This window comes from Sciurus vulgaris (assembly GCF_902686455.1).
Source record: "Sciurus vulgaris genome assembly, chromosome: 4".
NCBI lineage: Eukaryota > Metazoa > Chordata > Mammalia > Rodentia > Sciuridae > Sciurus > Sciurus vulgaris.
Genome location: NC_136464.1, coordinates 146535699 through 146554473, shown reverse-complemented (window position 1 = coordinate 146554473; position 18775 = coordinate 146535699). Strand labels below are relative to the sequence as shown.

At 31.9% G+C, this 18775-nt stretch overlaps 1 protein-coding gene across 3 annotated transcripts in view; it reads right to left on the bottom strand.

Moving 5' to 3' along the window:
• The window catches only part of RB1 (RB transcriptional corepressor 1), a 153093-nt gene that overhangs the window by 85328 nt on the left and 48990 nt on the right, over nucleotides 1–18775 (bottom strand). For all 3 annotated transcript variants that reach the window (XM_079137639.1, XM_079137637.1, XM_079137638.1), the window contains 7 exons: nucleotides 17785–17927; nucleotides 15441–15518; nucleotides 9142–9251; nucleotides 8226–8303; nucleotides 4490–4577; nucleotides 1446–1562; nucleotides 79–135 (listed from right to left, as the gene is read on the bottom strand). In XM_079137639.1, the coding sequence (XP_078993765.1) occupies nucleotides 79–135; nucleotides 1446–1562; nucleotides 4490–4577; nucleotides 8226–8303; nucleotides 9142–9251; nucleotides 15441–15518; nucleotides 17785–17927 (671 nt within the window). The remainder of the gene's footprint in view (nucleotides 1–78; nucleotides 136–1445; nucleotides 1563–4489; nucleotides 4578–8225; nucleotides 8304–9141; nucleotides 9252–15440; nucleotides 15519–17784; nucleotides 17928–18775) is intronic.

The window sequence follows — 18775 nt, the reverse complement described above, 5'->3', positions numbered from 1 at the left end:
ATAATTTTTTAAAAAGTTTAACTGAAATTTTATTTGTGTCAGAAGTGAAATTTTTTTTCTATTTTTTTTTAAACTTACAGATTTAAGCATGGATTCCATTACTCGGTAATATAATCGAACTCCAAGTTTATATCGCTGCAACAAAGAAAAAGAAAAATTAGACATTGCTATTTTTAGAACATCATAACAATCACTAATTTTTTGTAACAATCTTTTCTTGAAACATACTTCTGACTCTTTTTAGAATATGGCTACCAAAACAAAAAAAGTCATAAAAGCTAAACCACCTAAAACTCAAGACTTAAGAATAAAGTAATGGTTCACATTCTCAGTAAACTATCAAAAGGGTAGGTTCATTAACTGATTTTTCATCAGTCCCTTTCAGTCTACATCATTTATACTAAGGGTAGGTTATGTGGCCAGTACTATTTTAAGCACTTACATACCTGTTTATTATACCCTAGAACATTCATTTACAAAACAGCTATTTAGGGTTAGAGAATAGTTTCTGATCAAAAAACTTGGTAAACCTGCCACAGCTAAAAGTCAGAGAAAACTAAACTCATCAGCAAAATGTTTTAACCAAATAACTAGTTCCTTTCAGTTAAAAGACTAACCAAATGTTTTTAGTTACATGTACATATATACATACACAAACCATAGTTCTTCATTCCGAATTAAGAGCACATATGTCATACACGAAAAAGAAATTTTAAGTATAGTTGTTTAAAGCACTATGGCATAAAACTATAATCTCATGACACTGGAATAAATGTGTACAGTGGATTACAATTTTCAAACTTATCTCTACATAATTGCTCTCATTAATGCCACACAACAAAGCAGAACAAAAATATAACCTGAATCTCAGAGAAATTAAACAAGATCACATAGCTCACAAAGCTATACGGAAGAAATCCCTTCAAAAGAGCAGAACCAAATATAAACCCAGGATGTAATTCCATCATCCATACTCTTACCCAATATATCAGTTTTAGATTGAATAATATGACTATCACTGAGAACTGTCATATATATTACAATCCCATTCACATAAGTACACAAACACACACACACACACACACACATATATGTGTATATATACACACACATATATGTGTATATATATATACATGTGAGTATTCACACATGTAGAGGTCAAAGCATATACACCAAAAATTTAACATCACAGATTTTAATTTTTTGCTTATTTATATTTTGTAAATTTTCCACAATTGGTATGTGCACTTTTGTTTTTGTAATGGGATAGGGAGTGATTTCTCCTAAGGTTTCTCATAAATAGCAACATACACAGGCAACTAGGATATATAATCTGCCAGTATTTTATATTATGAGACAAATACTGTGTTTGTACAATCTGGACAGATGCTGCCTTTAGAATGATTTCTACAGAGAGGCACTGATGAAAAATGAACTCAAATTACCTGTGATCCAATTTCAACACATCCTGGTCCCACAGCTTTAGCAAATTTCTCTTTGAAGATGTGTCCAATATCTTTTACTCTTTTCAGAATATTTTCTTTTGGATTCACCGTGCAGTTCTTTAAGAAATATAACAGAAATCAATATTAAGACTAGCATTTAACCAGAATTAAAATTTTCTGTGGCATAACAAATGACTGAATTTTTGAGTGTTTATGAAAACACTTCTACAATAGCTATGTAAACACAACCACAGAAAATAAGCAGAATTTCATTGGATGTTAGTGTCCAAGAAACTTTCAAGCACAACCCTATTACAAAAACCCTATCATGTACATTTTATGTTGCAAGGTTAGGTGACCTCAGATTCGTTAGTTTTTTCCATTCATTGCATGTTCTCATAAAATATATACAATTAAGAGTTGTATTCTGATGTATGTCACCCCCTTCATAGAAAAAGTCAATGAAAAAAATCAAACCAAGATTTAAACTCAGTATAATTTCCTAATTTAAAACTATGCTTTAGAAGAGTTAAAAATGAGCCAAATATTTAACAACATTTTCAGAAACTAGTATGGGGAAATAGTTATAAAAGAAGTCTAGTGCTCACTTAAATAGCATATATATTAAAAACCAGAACAATTTTAAAAAGCTCCAATATATGTATCATTTGAGGTGAGGCTGTATCAACTTTAATAATTAAAACACATCACAAGATGATATATTAAAAGAAGGAGTGTGATGCACTATTCTATAATTCATATTGTATTACAGTAAAAATATATCCCTGGGTATAAAAATATACTCGCTGGGTACAGAAGCATAGGCCTGTAATCCCAGTTACTCATGATGTTAAAGCAGGAGGATGAGGCTGGGGATATAGCTCAATTGGTAGAGTGCTTGCCTCACAAGCACAGGCCCTGGGTTCAATTCCTAGCACCACAAAAAAAAAAAAAAAAAAAAAAAGCAGGAGGATCACAAGTTCAAGGTCAACCTTGGCCACTTAGCAGTATCCTGTCTCAAAATTAAAAGTAAAAAGGGCTGGAGATGTAGTTCAGTTGTAGAGCACCCCTGGGTTCAGTTCCCAGTATGCAAAAATGAATGAATAAATGGATAGATGAAAAAAAGAAATATATACAACCAAGCTCAAGGCTTTGGAAATTTTGGATAAGTAACAAAGAGGCATTTCCTGTTATAAAATTACTGCTGTCCAATGATGATTAAAATATACACAGCTTCTAAGATTTTACTCACAAAGATACCATTGATTTTAAAAACAAAAAAAACCTGAACTTATAATAAAGAAGTAAAATCAAGGAAAAACGTAATGATTTTCAAGACATGCTCACTCTGAGGCAAGATGTTATCTATATACAACTGAGAAGTTATAAAGTTTCATTAAAAGTTAAACTTTACACAGGAGCTGTTCTTATGTGCACAGACCTGAGAGCTAGCTGAAGGATCCAGGAGAAGTATTTTCTTCTTGGTAGACCCAGAACAAAGCCAAAAATTGTGGAAACTAGAGAGTTGTTCTCATCTATGACTGCTGTCTTCTGACTGCCTTCCTTCTTGCAGAAAGTCTTAGCTTTTGGCCTTTTTCCCTGTCATCAGGGTCAGCTGCTGTTCCCCTCACAGATGTTCAACCCTACAGAAGGAGCTTGGACTCTAATGCCTCTGTATAGGCTGGATGGAGAGGGTCTCAACATTCCCTGGTACGTTAGGCAAATTCTTACAGAGGGTCAGATGGACTTCCCAAATGAGCTCTGGAGAATGTCTTTGAGGCAGAACTTTCTGCCCGACTGAAGTACTTCCAAATAAAAAAGAGCTCCAACATGCTTCCAAATGTTGGAAGAAGTATTTAAAATGGCATTTGAAAAGAGATTATTGGTCTTTTAACTTCTATCATTATCTCTTGCTAAAAGTTCTAGGTAACTAGGTCAATATGTTTTGGAAAATAATTCTTGTACTACAGATAACCCATAAATAAAAGTAACTTTATACAAGTTGGACAAACAAAATCAGTTCTACACCAACACAATTATGAATAAAAGAAATTACTCTGCAATTCCTGGACAGGACATAGCAAAAAAGGGTGACACAATATGACAAAGTCACATTTAACAACTATACAAAGTAATGATCAGAATAACACAAATTTTTAATAAGTATCCTGGCCTTGTACAATTTCCACAGATGAGTCCCAACCCTCATTAAATAAGGAGTGATGGAGCAAGCCAGTAATACAGATGATAGTTTTCACTCTTTCTTATTCTCTCCCTTTTTTGAGGTGGGGGGGGGGGGCGCGGTCAGCAAGGATTCACATAGTACCAAACTCAGAGTCTATCAGGAATTGCAAAGTGCAATGCACATAGAGGCAGGCAAGAATAGTATAAGAAAATGGGTTGAAAGTAGGATTTTAAAAATGACTGTACAGCTACGATGAATTAAGTCCTACCTAACATCATGTTCAAAGAAAAGATTTAAGATCTTTTTAGGTAGAGAGAAAAGACAGATTAACTATAAAGGAACAATAGTAAATCTACAGAAGACTTCTTAACTATCCACCTTGGGCACTAAGAAACAGTAAAATAATAACTTCAAAATAGTAAAGTAGCTATTTAAATTTCTGAAAGTACATGTCAACTTAGAATTGAAGATCCAGGTAAATCATCTTACAAAAAAATAAGAGTAAACACATTTTTAGACAAAATCAAAAAAACCCCGTACTTTTATCCAAAACTAACCTCACTAAAGGAATTATTAAAGAATATATCTGAAGAAAGAAGAAAATGATCTCAGAAGTGAGGTCTAAGTTGCAAGAAAGAATAATGAGCAAGGCAAATTGTAAACGTAAGAAAATCAAAACATAACACTTTAAATAAAATGATACTAATAACATCTAATTAGTAGGGTTTAAAAAGCAAGAAATAAGATAATGGGTAAATACATATTGAATGAATATAAATGTTTTTAAAAATATTTAGTTCCTTTCTAATTTCACTTTACCAAGATATCACAAAAAAATAATGTTTTATATGTGGCTTACATTGAAATAGGAAATCAGATTTTCTGATGGCTGATCACTTGCTGAATTTAATATCATCATTAATTGTTGGATAGTATTCATAACAGTCCTAGAGGGGGATAAAAGGAAAAAGCATTAAGCAAAGAAGAAAAAGAACAAATGAAATGTATCTATCTCAAGTTCTTTTAACATCCTGTCTCTCCCAATTATCTCAACAAAATTCCCTAAAATAAGACTTTATGAGAAAAAAAACCCTTAGTGTACTGTGATTTATAAGAAATTATATTTTGCTTAGATCTTTAACAGATATTCATAATAAGTTTATGATTAGAGAACTGATACACTTACTAATAAAACTAAGTATCAATAAAATATTAATTGGTCCAATTAATGACATTATTCTTAGGAAAAAATATGGAATAATTTTTATATCATATGGAGAAACACTGACATCAAAATAGCATTCTTTCAAGAAAACATCATTACAATTAAAATTTTTTTGCATATGAAAAACATACACAAACCTTTAAAAAGAGACACAATTAGACAATATCTTCAAACTCAATTTTTAAGGTTTTACAAAACATGTAGAAATATTCTTTATAACCATTTTAAACACCATCTAAAGACCTGATTGTATAGCATATTCTAATTTTTGGTAAGCCTATACAGCAGTGAGTGAGGTTAAGTGTTTATTTTTTAATAAAGTATTGGTGGATCAGTTTTGAAAATACTATTACCTTAAAAGTTTGTATATTAATAAACTACAAAAGATGCAAATAAGATGCATATTTATATAAATATTTGTTGTAAATGTTATTTTGGTTTTTTTATAGTGTACAGTTAGAACAGAATTTGAATCTCTTGATAACAGACATTATAACCCAATATTTTGCTTATACAATTAAACACTAAACTCTCAAAGACAATAAGATATTTAGTAATTCAAGAATCAAATGATTCTTCTTCACAGAGAATGTCAAAGAATACATTAAAGGTCTTGAGTAATTTTAAGTCACCAGTTAAAGTATAAAATTAGATCAATCTCTTAAAGATTCTTTAATTCTCTAACATGCACATGACGTATATGTGTGTGGTGTACAGTAAAGATTAATATCCCAATTTTGAAGCAACAGTACATTTGAGACATTGTTTAATCATGCAAAGAACTGTAGAATGTTTAGGGTTTAAAAGTTTCTCAAGTATTATTTAGTAAAACAGGTGCAGTATTCTTAGCCAGACCTCTCTAAACTGGTATCTATACTTTACCTTTCAAACATTGCCATGTGGCTTCTATGCTCATTAATCCATTTAAGCAATAATGAATAAAACCACAAACAACCAATTACTAAACCCCAAAGTCTACTCTGACAATTGACTTCCTTGAAGCATTTCACTTCAAGTTTTTGTGTCATGTCTCCCTCTAGACTCCCAAACCACCCACCCTCACATTCTCTACAATCTAATTTCTACCTAGTCCTTAAATTCTTTACGTTTCAGCCCCTCCCACTCATTCTTGCCATTATATCACTTCAGGTAATCACATCTATTTTTTATGGTTTTAACTTTCTCTGATCATTCCCAAACCTTATATCCTACTGCTTATTAGAAAGTATCTTCATAAATGCCTCAATAATATTCTCAGTATGAATTCATCAAAATTGTTCCTCCTCCTTCATTCCCACCACTACTCTATTCAGATCTTCTGCATCTCTCAACTGAACTACTGCAATGGGTCAGTCCAGAGATTTTCACTCACCATCTGAAGTAGTAAGGTCTAGGCAAGTGCACTCCAAAATAATTCCTCAGGTTATTTTAATCTGCACTCTGGGTTAAGAAGTTCTGAGACAGGTTTAGTTCTCACTTTGTTCTGTCCTCTTCAGTACATTCTCTCACAAACTACTAACACGTAAACTTGTAAAAATCAAGAGTCTTACTTCATTCTTACCCCTGCTTATCACCCACTTACAGCACAGGTGACATCATGCACAAGGTAAAGTCTGTACTTGAAAATGGTATACAAGGCCCTTCATGCCTAGTACCAACTCTCCACTCCTGCTGTTTCATCCCCTCATTTCACAATCAATACAGATCTGCTAACAGTTCCTCAGATATACTGTGTTGCTTCACAATACCATGCCTTTGTACATGCTATTCCAACTTCCTCAATGCCTGTCCTGTGAGACGAATGTTTCAAAATTCAGTTCAGACATTGCTTCATAAAATCTCTTCTGCAGGGGCTGGGGAGATAGCTCAGCTGGTAGAGTGCTTGACTCACAAGCACAAGGCCGAGTTCGATCCCCAGTACCGCGCCAAAAAAAAAACAAAAACAAACAAAAAAAAACTTCTGCATCATTTCATTAACTTGTCCATAAGTCTATTAAGTCTATTACAAAGCTTATATTAAAATGTTTGTTTATATGCCTATACAGTCATTCAAAACATGATTGCCTACTATATACCAAGTATTTTGCTAGGCCTTAATTATTAAATGATGAACAAAAAATGGAGCAGTCCATATGGCATGGAATTTAAAGGATATTGTGAATATTGGTGAAAAACAAGCACATACACAAATTAGTTTATAAGTTGTGACACAGGCTTTGAAGGAATAGAACAGGATACTATGACAAATAACAATAGAGAAAAATACTACAAAGAAATATACATCCTTAAAAAAGCAACATTTGTGCTGAACATGAAGAAAAGCAATTGGAAATTCATGCAAAAGAAAAAACAAAAAAAACAGGAGGTTTCAAGAAAAGAGAGTATTAAGAATAAAGGTCTTCCATAAAAAAGAACTCGAAGAATCCAAGAGAATGAAAGAAGACCAACATATGGCTAATGCATGTGAGCAAAGAAAATAAGATGAGGCTGGAGAGGCAATAGAAACCAGGTGAGATAAGGTCTTGTGGGCATTATTAAAGAAAGTGAACTGTATTCCAATTGCAAAGGGAAGCAATGAGGGGATTTTTTTAAAAAATATCTTTATTTATTTATTTTTATGTGGTGCTGAGGATCAAACCCAGTGCCTCACATGTGCCAAGCAAGTGCTCTACCACGGAGCTACAACCCTAGCCAGAGAGGATTTTTTTTATTGGTTCTTTTTGCTTACACATGACAGCAAAATCCATTTTGACATTATACAAGCAATGAGAGGGTTTTAACAGGAAGGTGAACACACAAGATCTTACTGACATTTCTAGAGGACAGTTCTTGTTTGGGGTGCTGTGAAGATTTGATTTGATGGTGGGAAAGAGGATTAGTGATAAGAGCAGAAGCAACAGGATCAGTTAGGAATCTACTGCAAAGACCCCAAGATAAAGATGTCTTGAACACGGGTGGTTAGAGCAGAAATGGAGAAAAGCAGATGGACTCAAGAAATACTTTGGAAGCAGATTCAACAGTACTTGATAATAGGTTTAGGCATGTGAAGTGATTGAGGAAAAAGACATAAAAAATAGTGTTAATCCTTCAAGGTTATACACAGATCAAATGATGCTACATTTTTTTTTCTTTTTTCTTTTCTAAGATGGAACACATACACAATTTACATTGTGTTCCTTAAAGACAGACATAACCAGGTTTAATGATTGTAACCTAAGCAAATCTTAAATACTTGGGATATAATGAGCACTCAATACATATTTGCTACGTGTATGTACAAATATAAAAAGAAACAAATGAACAAAACTGAAGCACTATAAAGCACTAACAAATAGTTATAATGAATATTAAAAGAAGGAAAATCCCATACCGAACTGGAGTGTGCGGAGGAATCACATTCACCTCTTCATCGGTGTTACTTTTTCGAGGTGTTCTTTGTGTGTCAAAACTAAACAATAAGCAAAGTCATTCACACTATAAGTTTGTAATCTGTGTTCTAAGTGTCAAATAAACAATAAAGTACTTCTTGTGGCTTCAAAATATCAAAGTGCTAAGTCAATAACACAAGTGATAGGAAATAGATAACCCAACTGCTGCCTAAATGAATTATTTTCTTCAGCACCATTTTAAAGTGTAGGTCTCTTTCCACTAGGTTTATGACAAAGAGATATACCCACCTTTAAACACCTTCTCAAAAGTATAAGTTAGATGTTTTCTTGCTGGTAACATTAATAACCAAGCAGTTCAAGTATTTTAAAATAGCAAAGCTCAAGTTTTATACTGCACTATGCCTTCAAAAAATTTGTCTACTTAATAGTAAAATATTTTACCTACTTAATTTCCAAATTACATGTAATATTATAATTACCCTTGATCGTTCCTCTTTGAGGGTCCTTCCTAACAATTCAAGAAAATAAACTTGGCCATTAACGTTTTAAGTGAATAAAACAGGCAATCATAGATAAAAAAGATGGAAAAAAAGGAGACCACCACTTGAGTTAACTAATTAGTTTAACCATTTTCTTTTGGTGCACATTTTAAAAATCACATTCAACTAACTGAAAAAAGGTAATTGTTATAGAACACAATTCATATTAAATCTCTACATTATTAACAAATTACATGCTTAGGATACTGTTGCTTTTTTCTTAAAGGCATTTAAATTAATTTGTTATAAAATGATGTTTAAAGGTCACTAAGTTAATAAAAACCTATCTGATATACCTATAATAACATCAATCTATATCAAAAGCATACCAAAAATAAAAATACACCATGAGAAATACCTGTCTGTAGGATCAGTCTGAAGAGTTTTATCATGATCCAAAAACAATCTTGCATCTAGATCTTTGTTTTTAAGATAAATTTCCTCATATCGCTTAGAGAGACTTTCAACCTCAAAAGAAAAAATAATTATTCTTTTAGTTATTATCTTTCAACAGAGATCTCATTGAAGAATTTTTATGCAATATACATTTAATTTTACAGTATATATTAAGTTCACATGCACTATAATTAAGACCTATCTAAAAGTGGTCTAGAAAACCGCTAGTATTTTAAAATTTAATTTTATGCATTTGCCCCATTTATTAGAATTTTATGTAGACAAAGGATCACCAATGCCACAAAACAGAACTTAAATAATACAGGTATTATAAGTTGAATATCTCTTATCCAAAACGTTTGGAATCAAAAGTGTTTCATATTTCAGGGTTTTTTTGAATTTTGGAATGTTTACAGATGTAAAATATGATATCTTGGGGATGAAATTCAACTTTAAATATGAAATTTATGTATTTTAATATACATAAATTACATGCCTGACCTGAAGGTAATTTTATACAATATTTTAAATTTGTGCATGAACAAAATTTCATGGTATAGAATCTTGTGGTAATATCAGCACTCAAAAAGTTTCAGATCTTAGAGCATCTCAGATTTCAGATTAGGAATTCTCAACCTATATTATAACCAGTTAATTGCTAAGAGTCTTCAAACATCTCATATATTCTTAACTTTTAATTTTCTACTATATTTATCAATATAAAATAAAAGGTTTGATTTTTTTTTCAAACTGCATATAGCAAATCCTCTTGATTATATGTTTAATCCATCTTTTCTAAACCCTCTGGTTCACTCTACATGCTTCTAGTTAAGTATCTTGGGCTCGATTAATAAACCCAATTAATATACTTGTACCATATAATAAGCTCAATTAATAAATATAACATACTTGTACAAATTATTCTCAATGTTAGATATTTTTTAATTGCTATAACCTATAAATTGCTTATCAGCTCTGATCCATAATTTTATAATCATAATTTAAAAATCAATGCCCAATAAACAACTATTGGTATGTCCTCTATTATGACTTTTTTTCCCCCTCTTTTGGGGGGTAAACTCAGGACCTTGCACATGCTAAGTAAAAACATTACATACCACTGAAAACACAACCCCCAGTCCCTGCTTTAGCTTTTAAAGCTGAAGTGCTCCCAATCTTTGAGAACTAAAACTGCATTCTAAAAGGAGTGGTATGAAGAAACTCAGTTAGATGTAAACTTCATGTTTGTCTATAAAAGTGTATCAGGCAGAGCAATCATTCACACTTGATTAACTTGTTCCTGCCATATCTTAGTGAGGCATTAATTATCAATCGTTTATCTACTGACTGGCAGTTGTATGTGAAATACTGAGGAAAATATCAATTTTCTCAAGATTTCTACTGAAACTAAAATCCTTTCAAAGGATTTTATGAGTACAATCCTTTCAAAGGATAAAATGAGTAGAATTGTCTAAGATTCTTCAGAGTTATGAACAGCATATTTTCTGGTACCTAAGGTAGTAAAAATATTCATTAGTACACCTGGTTCCTTTTGCCTCTCCAGAACTGTATCTCATCACTCTTCTGTCCTCTATCACAATCTTAAGAATTACTTGGGAGTTTACTGAACAGGTAATACTTTCACATACAACTGTGTCTCTGACTCTACAAAGTCCAACCCCTGAAAATGCCATCTCTCATGTTTTCTTAGCTCAGAAATCATAGCACCTCCAAACAATTTCCCAAGAAACTTATCTGCCCCAGTTTGGATTAGGTAGTTCTCCTCTAAGATACCGTACTTCAAACACACTCTTGTAAAAACTACTGTAATGATCTCTCTTTTTGCTTCTCCTACTAGCACCTTAAGGATAGTGACTGAGAGTTAAAATTTCTGTATCGACAATAACTCTAGCAAAATGCTTGGCACATACTAAGCATTCAACAAACACTTGATAGATTAATAATAAACTCAAGAACTAGCTTCCAGTTCAGGTCACAGAATCAGCAGCCCAGCTATCTAATTCCATGCCTTTTGGCCTTAAACAAATACTAGGTACTTCTAAAGCACTATAAAGAATTTTATAACTCTCAGCAAATAAAAAAAAATATAATTCCTTGCATTTTATCAGATCATAATGGAATGAAATAAGAAATCAACATGACAAAACCCTACAGAAATTACATAAACACATGGAGATTGAACAATATACTTTTGAATGGTGAATGGGTCATAGAAGAAATCAGGGGAGAAGTTAAAAAATTCTTAGACTTAAATGAAAATAGTGATACAACATACCTGAATCTCTGGGACACTATGAAGGCAATTCTAAGAGGAAAGTTCATAGCTATGAGTATCTACATAAGAATATCAGACAGAGCCTCAATTAAATACCTAATGATGCACCTCAAGGACCTTGGAAAAAAAGAACATACCAACTGTAAAACTAGTTGAAGGAAGAAAATAAATAATATTTGAGCTCAAATCAATAAACTTGAGAATAAAAAAAACAGTATGAAGGATCAATGAAATAAAGACTTAGTCCTTTGAAAAGATAAACAAGGCTGATAAATGCTTAGTCAAATGAACCAAAAGAAAAAGAAATAAGATCCAAATTAATAAAAGGGATGAAAAAGTAGAAATCACCACAGACATCACACAAAATTTAGATCATTACAGAATGTTTTGAAAATTAATACTCCAAATTGGAAAACCTAGAAGAAATGGATACATTTCTAGTCATATAATCTGCCAAAATTAAATCAAGAGGACACACAAAACCTAAACAGACTGATAACCATCAATCAGACAGAAGCAGTAGCAAAAATTCTTTCAAAAAAGAAAAGCCCAGGACCAGATGCATTCTCAGCTAAATTCTACCAGAAATTTAAGGAAGAACTAATGCCAATACTCCTCAAATTATTCCATGAAATAGAAAGGGATGGAACACTTTCAAATTCATTCTATGAAGCCAGTATCATACTCATACCAAAACCAAACAAGAACACATTTGAAAAGGAAACTACAGACCAATATCACTGATAAACTTAGATGTAAAATCCTTAATAAAATATTAGCAAACCATGTTCAACAACATATTAATAAGATCATACATCAAGACCAAGTTGGTTTTAATCCAGAGATACAAGAATGGTTTAACATATGCAAATCAATAAATATATTCAGCACATAAATAGAATTAAGAACAAAAATCAGTCATCTCAATAGATGCAGAGAATGCCTTTGACAAAATTCAGCACCAAGTCACAATAAAAACACTGAAGAAACTAGGAACATAAGGAACCTACCTCAACATCATAGAGGCTATATATGAAAAACCCAAAGTCAGCCTCATGTAAATGGGGAAAAACTGAAAGCATTTCCTTTGAAATCTTGGACAAGGATGTCCATTCTTACCACTATTTAATATAATGCTAGAAATTATAGCCAGAGTAATTAGGCAAGATGTGGGGAGATGTAAAAAGGTTAAAAATAGGAAAGGAAGAAGTCATATTATCACTGTTTGCAGATGATATGATCCTATATTTAGAAGATCCAAAAAACTCCACCAAAAGCTGGAGCTAATAAATCTGGCAAAGTAACAGGTTACAAATTCAACATACAAAAATCAATACCTTTACTATATACCAACAATTAATCTGCTGAGAAAGAAATCAGGAAAACAATTCCATTCACAACAGCCTAAAAAAAAATTAGAAATAAATCTAACCAAGGAGGTGAAAGATCTCTACAACAAACACTATAGAATAGTAAAGGAAGAAACTGAAGAAGACCTTAGAGGATGGAAAGACTTCCCATGTTCACGGATAGGCAGAATTAATTTTTTAGAATGGTCATACTACCAAAAGCAATATACAGAATCAATCTAATTACCACCAAAATACTACAGAACTAGGAAAAAACAGTCCTAAAATTCATTTAGAAGAATAAGAGACTCACAATAGACAAAGCAATTCTAAGTCAAAAAAACAATGCTGAAGCATCATAATACCTAACTTTAAATTATAGTATACAACTAAAATAACAAAAACAGCATGGTACTAACATAAAAACAGACACATAGACCAATGGTATAGAACAGAAGACACAGAGACAAATCCACACATCTATAGTCATCTGATCCTTGACAAAGCTGCCAAGAACATTTGGAGAAAAAAAGTCTTAACAAATGCTGCTGAGAAAACTGGTTATCCATATATAGAAGAATAAAACTAGCCCATCTTTCACCTTGAACAAAAATCAACTCAAAATGGATCAAAGAGCTGGGTACAGTGGCATATGCTTGTAGTCCCAGTAGCTTGGGAGGCTGAGACAGGAGGATCACAGGTTCAAAGCCAGCCTCAGCAATGGCAAGGTGCTAAGCAACTCAGTGAGACTGTCTCTAAATAAAATACAAAAAAGGGATGGGGATTCAGCTCAGTGGTTGTGTGTCCCTGAGTTCAATCCCAGGTACCAAAAAAGAAAAAAAAAAAAAAAAAAAAAAAAAAAGAAAGGAAAGGAAAGGAAAAAAGAAAAAAAAAAAAAAAAATCAAAGACATAGGAAATAGATCAGATACTAGGCAACTCCTAGAAGAAAACAGGTTGAACATTCTGGCATATAGGCACAGGCAATAACTTTCTCAATAAGACATCTAAAGCTCATGAAATAATGCCAATGTTAATAAATGGGATGGCGTTAAAATAAAAAGCTTCTGTACAGCAAAGGAAACCATTAGATCAGGAATGTGAAGAAAGAACTGACGGAGTAGGAGAAAAATCTGTGCCAGCTACTCTTCTAATAAAGGACTAATATCTTATATAAAAAGCTCAAAAAACTTCACATCAACAAACCAAATAAACCAATAAATAAATGGGCAAATGAATTAAACAGACACTTCTCAAAAGAAGAAATACAAACAGCCAACAAATATATGAAAAAATGCTTAACGTCATTAGCAATTAGGGAAATGAAAATCAAAACAACGCTGAGATTCCATCTCACACCAGTCAAAAAGACAATCAAGAATACAAATAATAATAAATACTGGAGAGGATGTGGAGGAAAAGGACCACTATAACACTGTTGGTAGGATTTCCACTAGATGAAAATCAGTATGGAGGTTCCCCATGACCCAATTATCCCACTCCTTGGTATTTATCCTAAAGAATTAAAAGTCACCATACTACAGTGATACATGCATACCCATGTTCATAACAGCACAATTCCACAAAACTTAAACTACAAAACCAGCCTGGGTGTCCACCAATGGATGACTGGATTAAAACAATGTGGTACGTATACACAATGGAGTTTTATTCAGCCACAAATGAAAATGAAATTATGTTCTTTGCAGGAAAATCTGTGGAACTTAGGACTTATGTTAGGTGAAATAAGTCACTCAGAAGGTCAAGGTCATATATTTTCTCTCATTTGTGGAAGTTAGAAAGAAAAGAGGAAAAGAAAGGTAAGCAGAAAGTGGATCTCATGAAAATCAAAGAGAGATCAGTAGGGGAGTAGCGGGGGTGGAGGGGAGTGCTTGGGAGTTATACTGGCCAAATTATATTGTTAATATTATGTGCATGTATGAAAAACTGTAATGCACCAATTAAAAAAGGTAGCAAGAGGGAAAAAATAAAAATTAAACACTGCTTTATTTCTGAGGATTTATCATTTAACAAAGCTGCCTTTTTATCACATAGTTTACCTTAGCATCCATAGTTCTCAACTGTTCTATTCTCAGGGAGAAGACATTAGTGGCAAATGTAAAAAGAAACACAGATGAATGGTTCACCAGTAAGGTAAAATATTTCTGCAATATAATCAGTCATTTCAACCATATTTATTTTAAAGCAGCTTTTAAAGATGCTCAAAGCAGATGTTCCATGTTACAGTAATGCCAATAATGTTTGAATTGTGGATCCTATGTTTAAGAATGTCTAGCAAAGCAAACAATTAAATTTGTGCACATTTAGATATTTAATGGCATTTAGAAATTGAAAAGCTAGACTCTGATTTTCAAAAAATTTCAGTATAGATCAATTTCTAGTATAAACCATGAAATGATGCTTACTTACATATTTGAATAGGTTTTCAAAAGTATTTTTTTATCACCACAAAAAAAATTGCACAATTCTACTTAGATGCCTTTCTTTGGGCAAAAAAACATCTGAATTGATCATAAGAAACTTACAGACACTATCCTCCCTCCCTCCCAAAAGACTCAAAACATACTAATTTTCTATTAAATTTTCCTTCAGATTACCTCTGGAAGTCCATTAGAAGCTACAATTCCAAGAGAATTCATAAAAGGTATAAAATTTTTGAAATAAACATTTTTCACCTGAAAAAGATAGTTATGATATAACATTAAAATATAAAAGTTAAATTCAATTTGTCACTATTAACACTAGAATGAAAGTATTTACTCACATTTAATAAATGATATACATTCAAGCTAATGATATTTATTTATAATTAATTCATTTATTTACTTTTTAATGTATGTGAACCAGGTTCTAGGTCCTAAAATGGAGGTAAGTAGAAAACTGTTATTGTAATGGGAACTATTGGAAAAGAAGGCATTAAAAAGAATTTTAATATTTCACATTTAACATATGATAAAAAAGATGGCATTCAAACAAACTAAACAACTTGACCAAAGCTGCACAACTGTAAAGTGGCAGAGCCAGAATTAAAATCTAATCTATCATCAAAGGCACCCCTCTTCACTTCTTTATATTGCTTCTGATTTTTTCCCAAAGTATGTTTTGGGTCATTTCACACTAGGGTCATTTGATGTCTGCTAAGAAAATAGCAAGGCAATTTTTAAGTATAAATCTAAGAAAATAATTAATTTCACACACAAAAATAATACCCAATAATTCATTTCAAAATCAAATAAAAATATTTTTTGGAAATATGCATTGTTTCATGAAAAAGAACCCTACAGTTAACATGGATTTAAAAAAACTGCACTCAAAAAACCTGGAATTATATTCTAAACCTGAAATATGTTCTAACTTTAAACAACTTGCTTTTCTTTATTTAACTTCCTTTTCCAAACTTGGAATCTACATTTAATATCATAATTTAAGAACATAATTTAATATCAGTTCCTACCTTATACTTCACAAATAAGATTTAAGGATTAACTCTCTATTTATCAGCTTTGTTTCTAATTAATTTCCACTTACCTAGAATGTTTACAATATAAGAATAATTAACCAATTAGTATGAATAACCAATAGTTACATAGCCATATATGCTACATTTAAATAATCACATTTAGATAATCCAGTACTGGGTCAGTCATGGTAGCACACGCTTATAATCCCAATGACTAAAGAGGCTGAGGCAGGAGGACCATGAGTTCAAAGCTAGCCTCGGCAAAAAGTGAGGCACTAAGCAACTCAGTGAGACCCTGTCTCTAAACAAAATACAAAATAGGGTTGGGTTTGTGGCTCAGTGGTCAAGTGCCCCTGAGTTCAATACCCAGTACCAAAAAAAAAAAAAAAGATAATCCAGTATCAATTTATTAAAACACCACAAAGCTTTTAGTTAACTATATTTCCATCATAACTATGAAGATTTTAAATTCTAAGAAAAAGTTCTTCAGAATGTAAAGTTAAAAAATGATTTAATCCTAATTCTAAAAATGAAATTTTACAAGTAGTTATGAAATCCAGATAATTAACAATGTGGAATTAGAAAACTACATTTACCATCATTCGTTATCTCATGAATAAGCAACAGAACTAGAGGAAAAAGAAATATTTCAAACTGTACACTACACTTGTCAGCTTTTGCAAAGATAAACTGAGATTCTAGAAAAGTATAGATACATATATTTTTTTTACAAAGTTGATATGTCTACATACACATATATATCTGTTGAAGTTAATAAGAACTACAATGCTAAAACTCAGATATCTTGAGAAATCATTCTAATGCTTAAACTAGATTTTGGGAGCATAATATCCTATTCCTTTCCAGTGTTGTAGGAGAAATTTTTAAAATGCAACATATTTCACATTACTCTCTGGTAGTATTGAATTGTGGGCAATGTAACAGAGAGAAATAGGTCAGTAAAGTTAAAGTAGTCCTGGTTCCAGGTGCCCCAAACTCTAATGTAGATTCTATTAATAATGAACTATTAGTCTCTGGAAGTCATTCCACGATGAATATATATTCTATACCAACCATTAAGAGCCGGCATAATGTTTGGAAAGAGACTAGTTATGTAAGGCTGAAGAGAAATTTAATGTTAGTATCACTTATCACTAAACTAAAACACCAAGGTTTTCTTAGCAAGGCATTTTAAACCATCAGGAGTACTAGTAACCTCAGTGGAATCAAAGAAAAAATACATTTGAAAACTATTATCTTGATGATATACATTTCAGTGATTCCAGAGTGGAGGAGCTACTCTTTTTAAAAGCAAAGTTACTATACAGGAAAAATAATTTTTTTCTAAAATATGTTGCTACTGGAAAAAAGAGTTGGCACTTATCAAAAAAAGCATGCTCACCACAAAAGTATATGCTGTTAGGAAGAACTTATATCTAAATCTACTTTAACTGTTTAACAAAAGCATGAAGTGAAATTACCTCATCTATATTACATTCATGTTCTTTACAGAGAACTTCAATAATTCTTGTATCATTTTCTAGTTGTTTTGCTATCCGTGCACTCCTGTTTTGACCTCGTCTGGGTGTTCGAGGTGAACCATTAATGGGTATTACAGCTGTTTCTGTAAAAATGATAAGTTAGGTAAGAAAAATTACACATTCCATTGAATAAAACAGTGAAGTGTTCTTATTTTAACTAGGAAAGTCAGAAGTAATCTTGTTAACATTCTATTTATTAGCCTGCATTGTAAGAATAACAATTTCATCTTATTTATTAGATACCTTTTAAGTTATATACTGACAGGAGTTTTTGCCATCCCTATTTTTCCCCAAACATCCCCCCAAAAAACTGGAAAACATCTATGGTCCCATAAACAGAGAAGGCCAGAGAAACTCCAATTTATAAAGTAATTCTAAGTATATCCTAGCCAGTATGCAAGAGTAAAAAGTGTTTTATATCTTACAGTCCTAAAAATAATGAGCAAATATTTACAGATTCAATTTCTAATACAAAAAGAAATTTTAAAAGTTTTAGTAAATTATGATACTTTTAAAAAACAAATTTCATAAATTAAATTGTATGATAATAAACTGTGATTTTTCAAAAACTCCCCTGGATTATTCTGGGCACTACTGATTGAAACTGAATATAGGTTCAGCTACTAAAAAGATTTCAGATGATTAAGTATAAAAAGTACTTACTGCTTCTAGACAACTGACAAGAAACTGAGAACACACAAGAACATGTACCATAGGATAAGATCAGCAAAAACTAGACTGTGGGAAACTCAACAGGATTCCAACATGATTGATTATTTGTTTGTTTATTTATGTTGGTGCTGGGAGTGAACGTGAGGCTTTGTGAATGCTAAGCACACATTCTGTCACTCTGGTTTAATAAATAAATTATGAGGAAAAAATAAGAGAAAAATGGAGAAATTTTTTCATTTGTTGTCATAGATTGAACTCA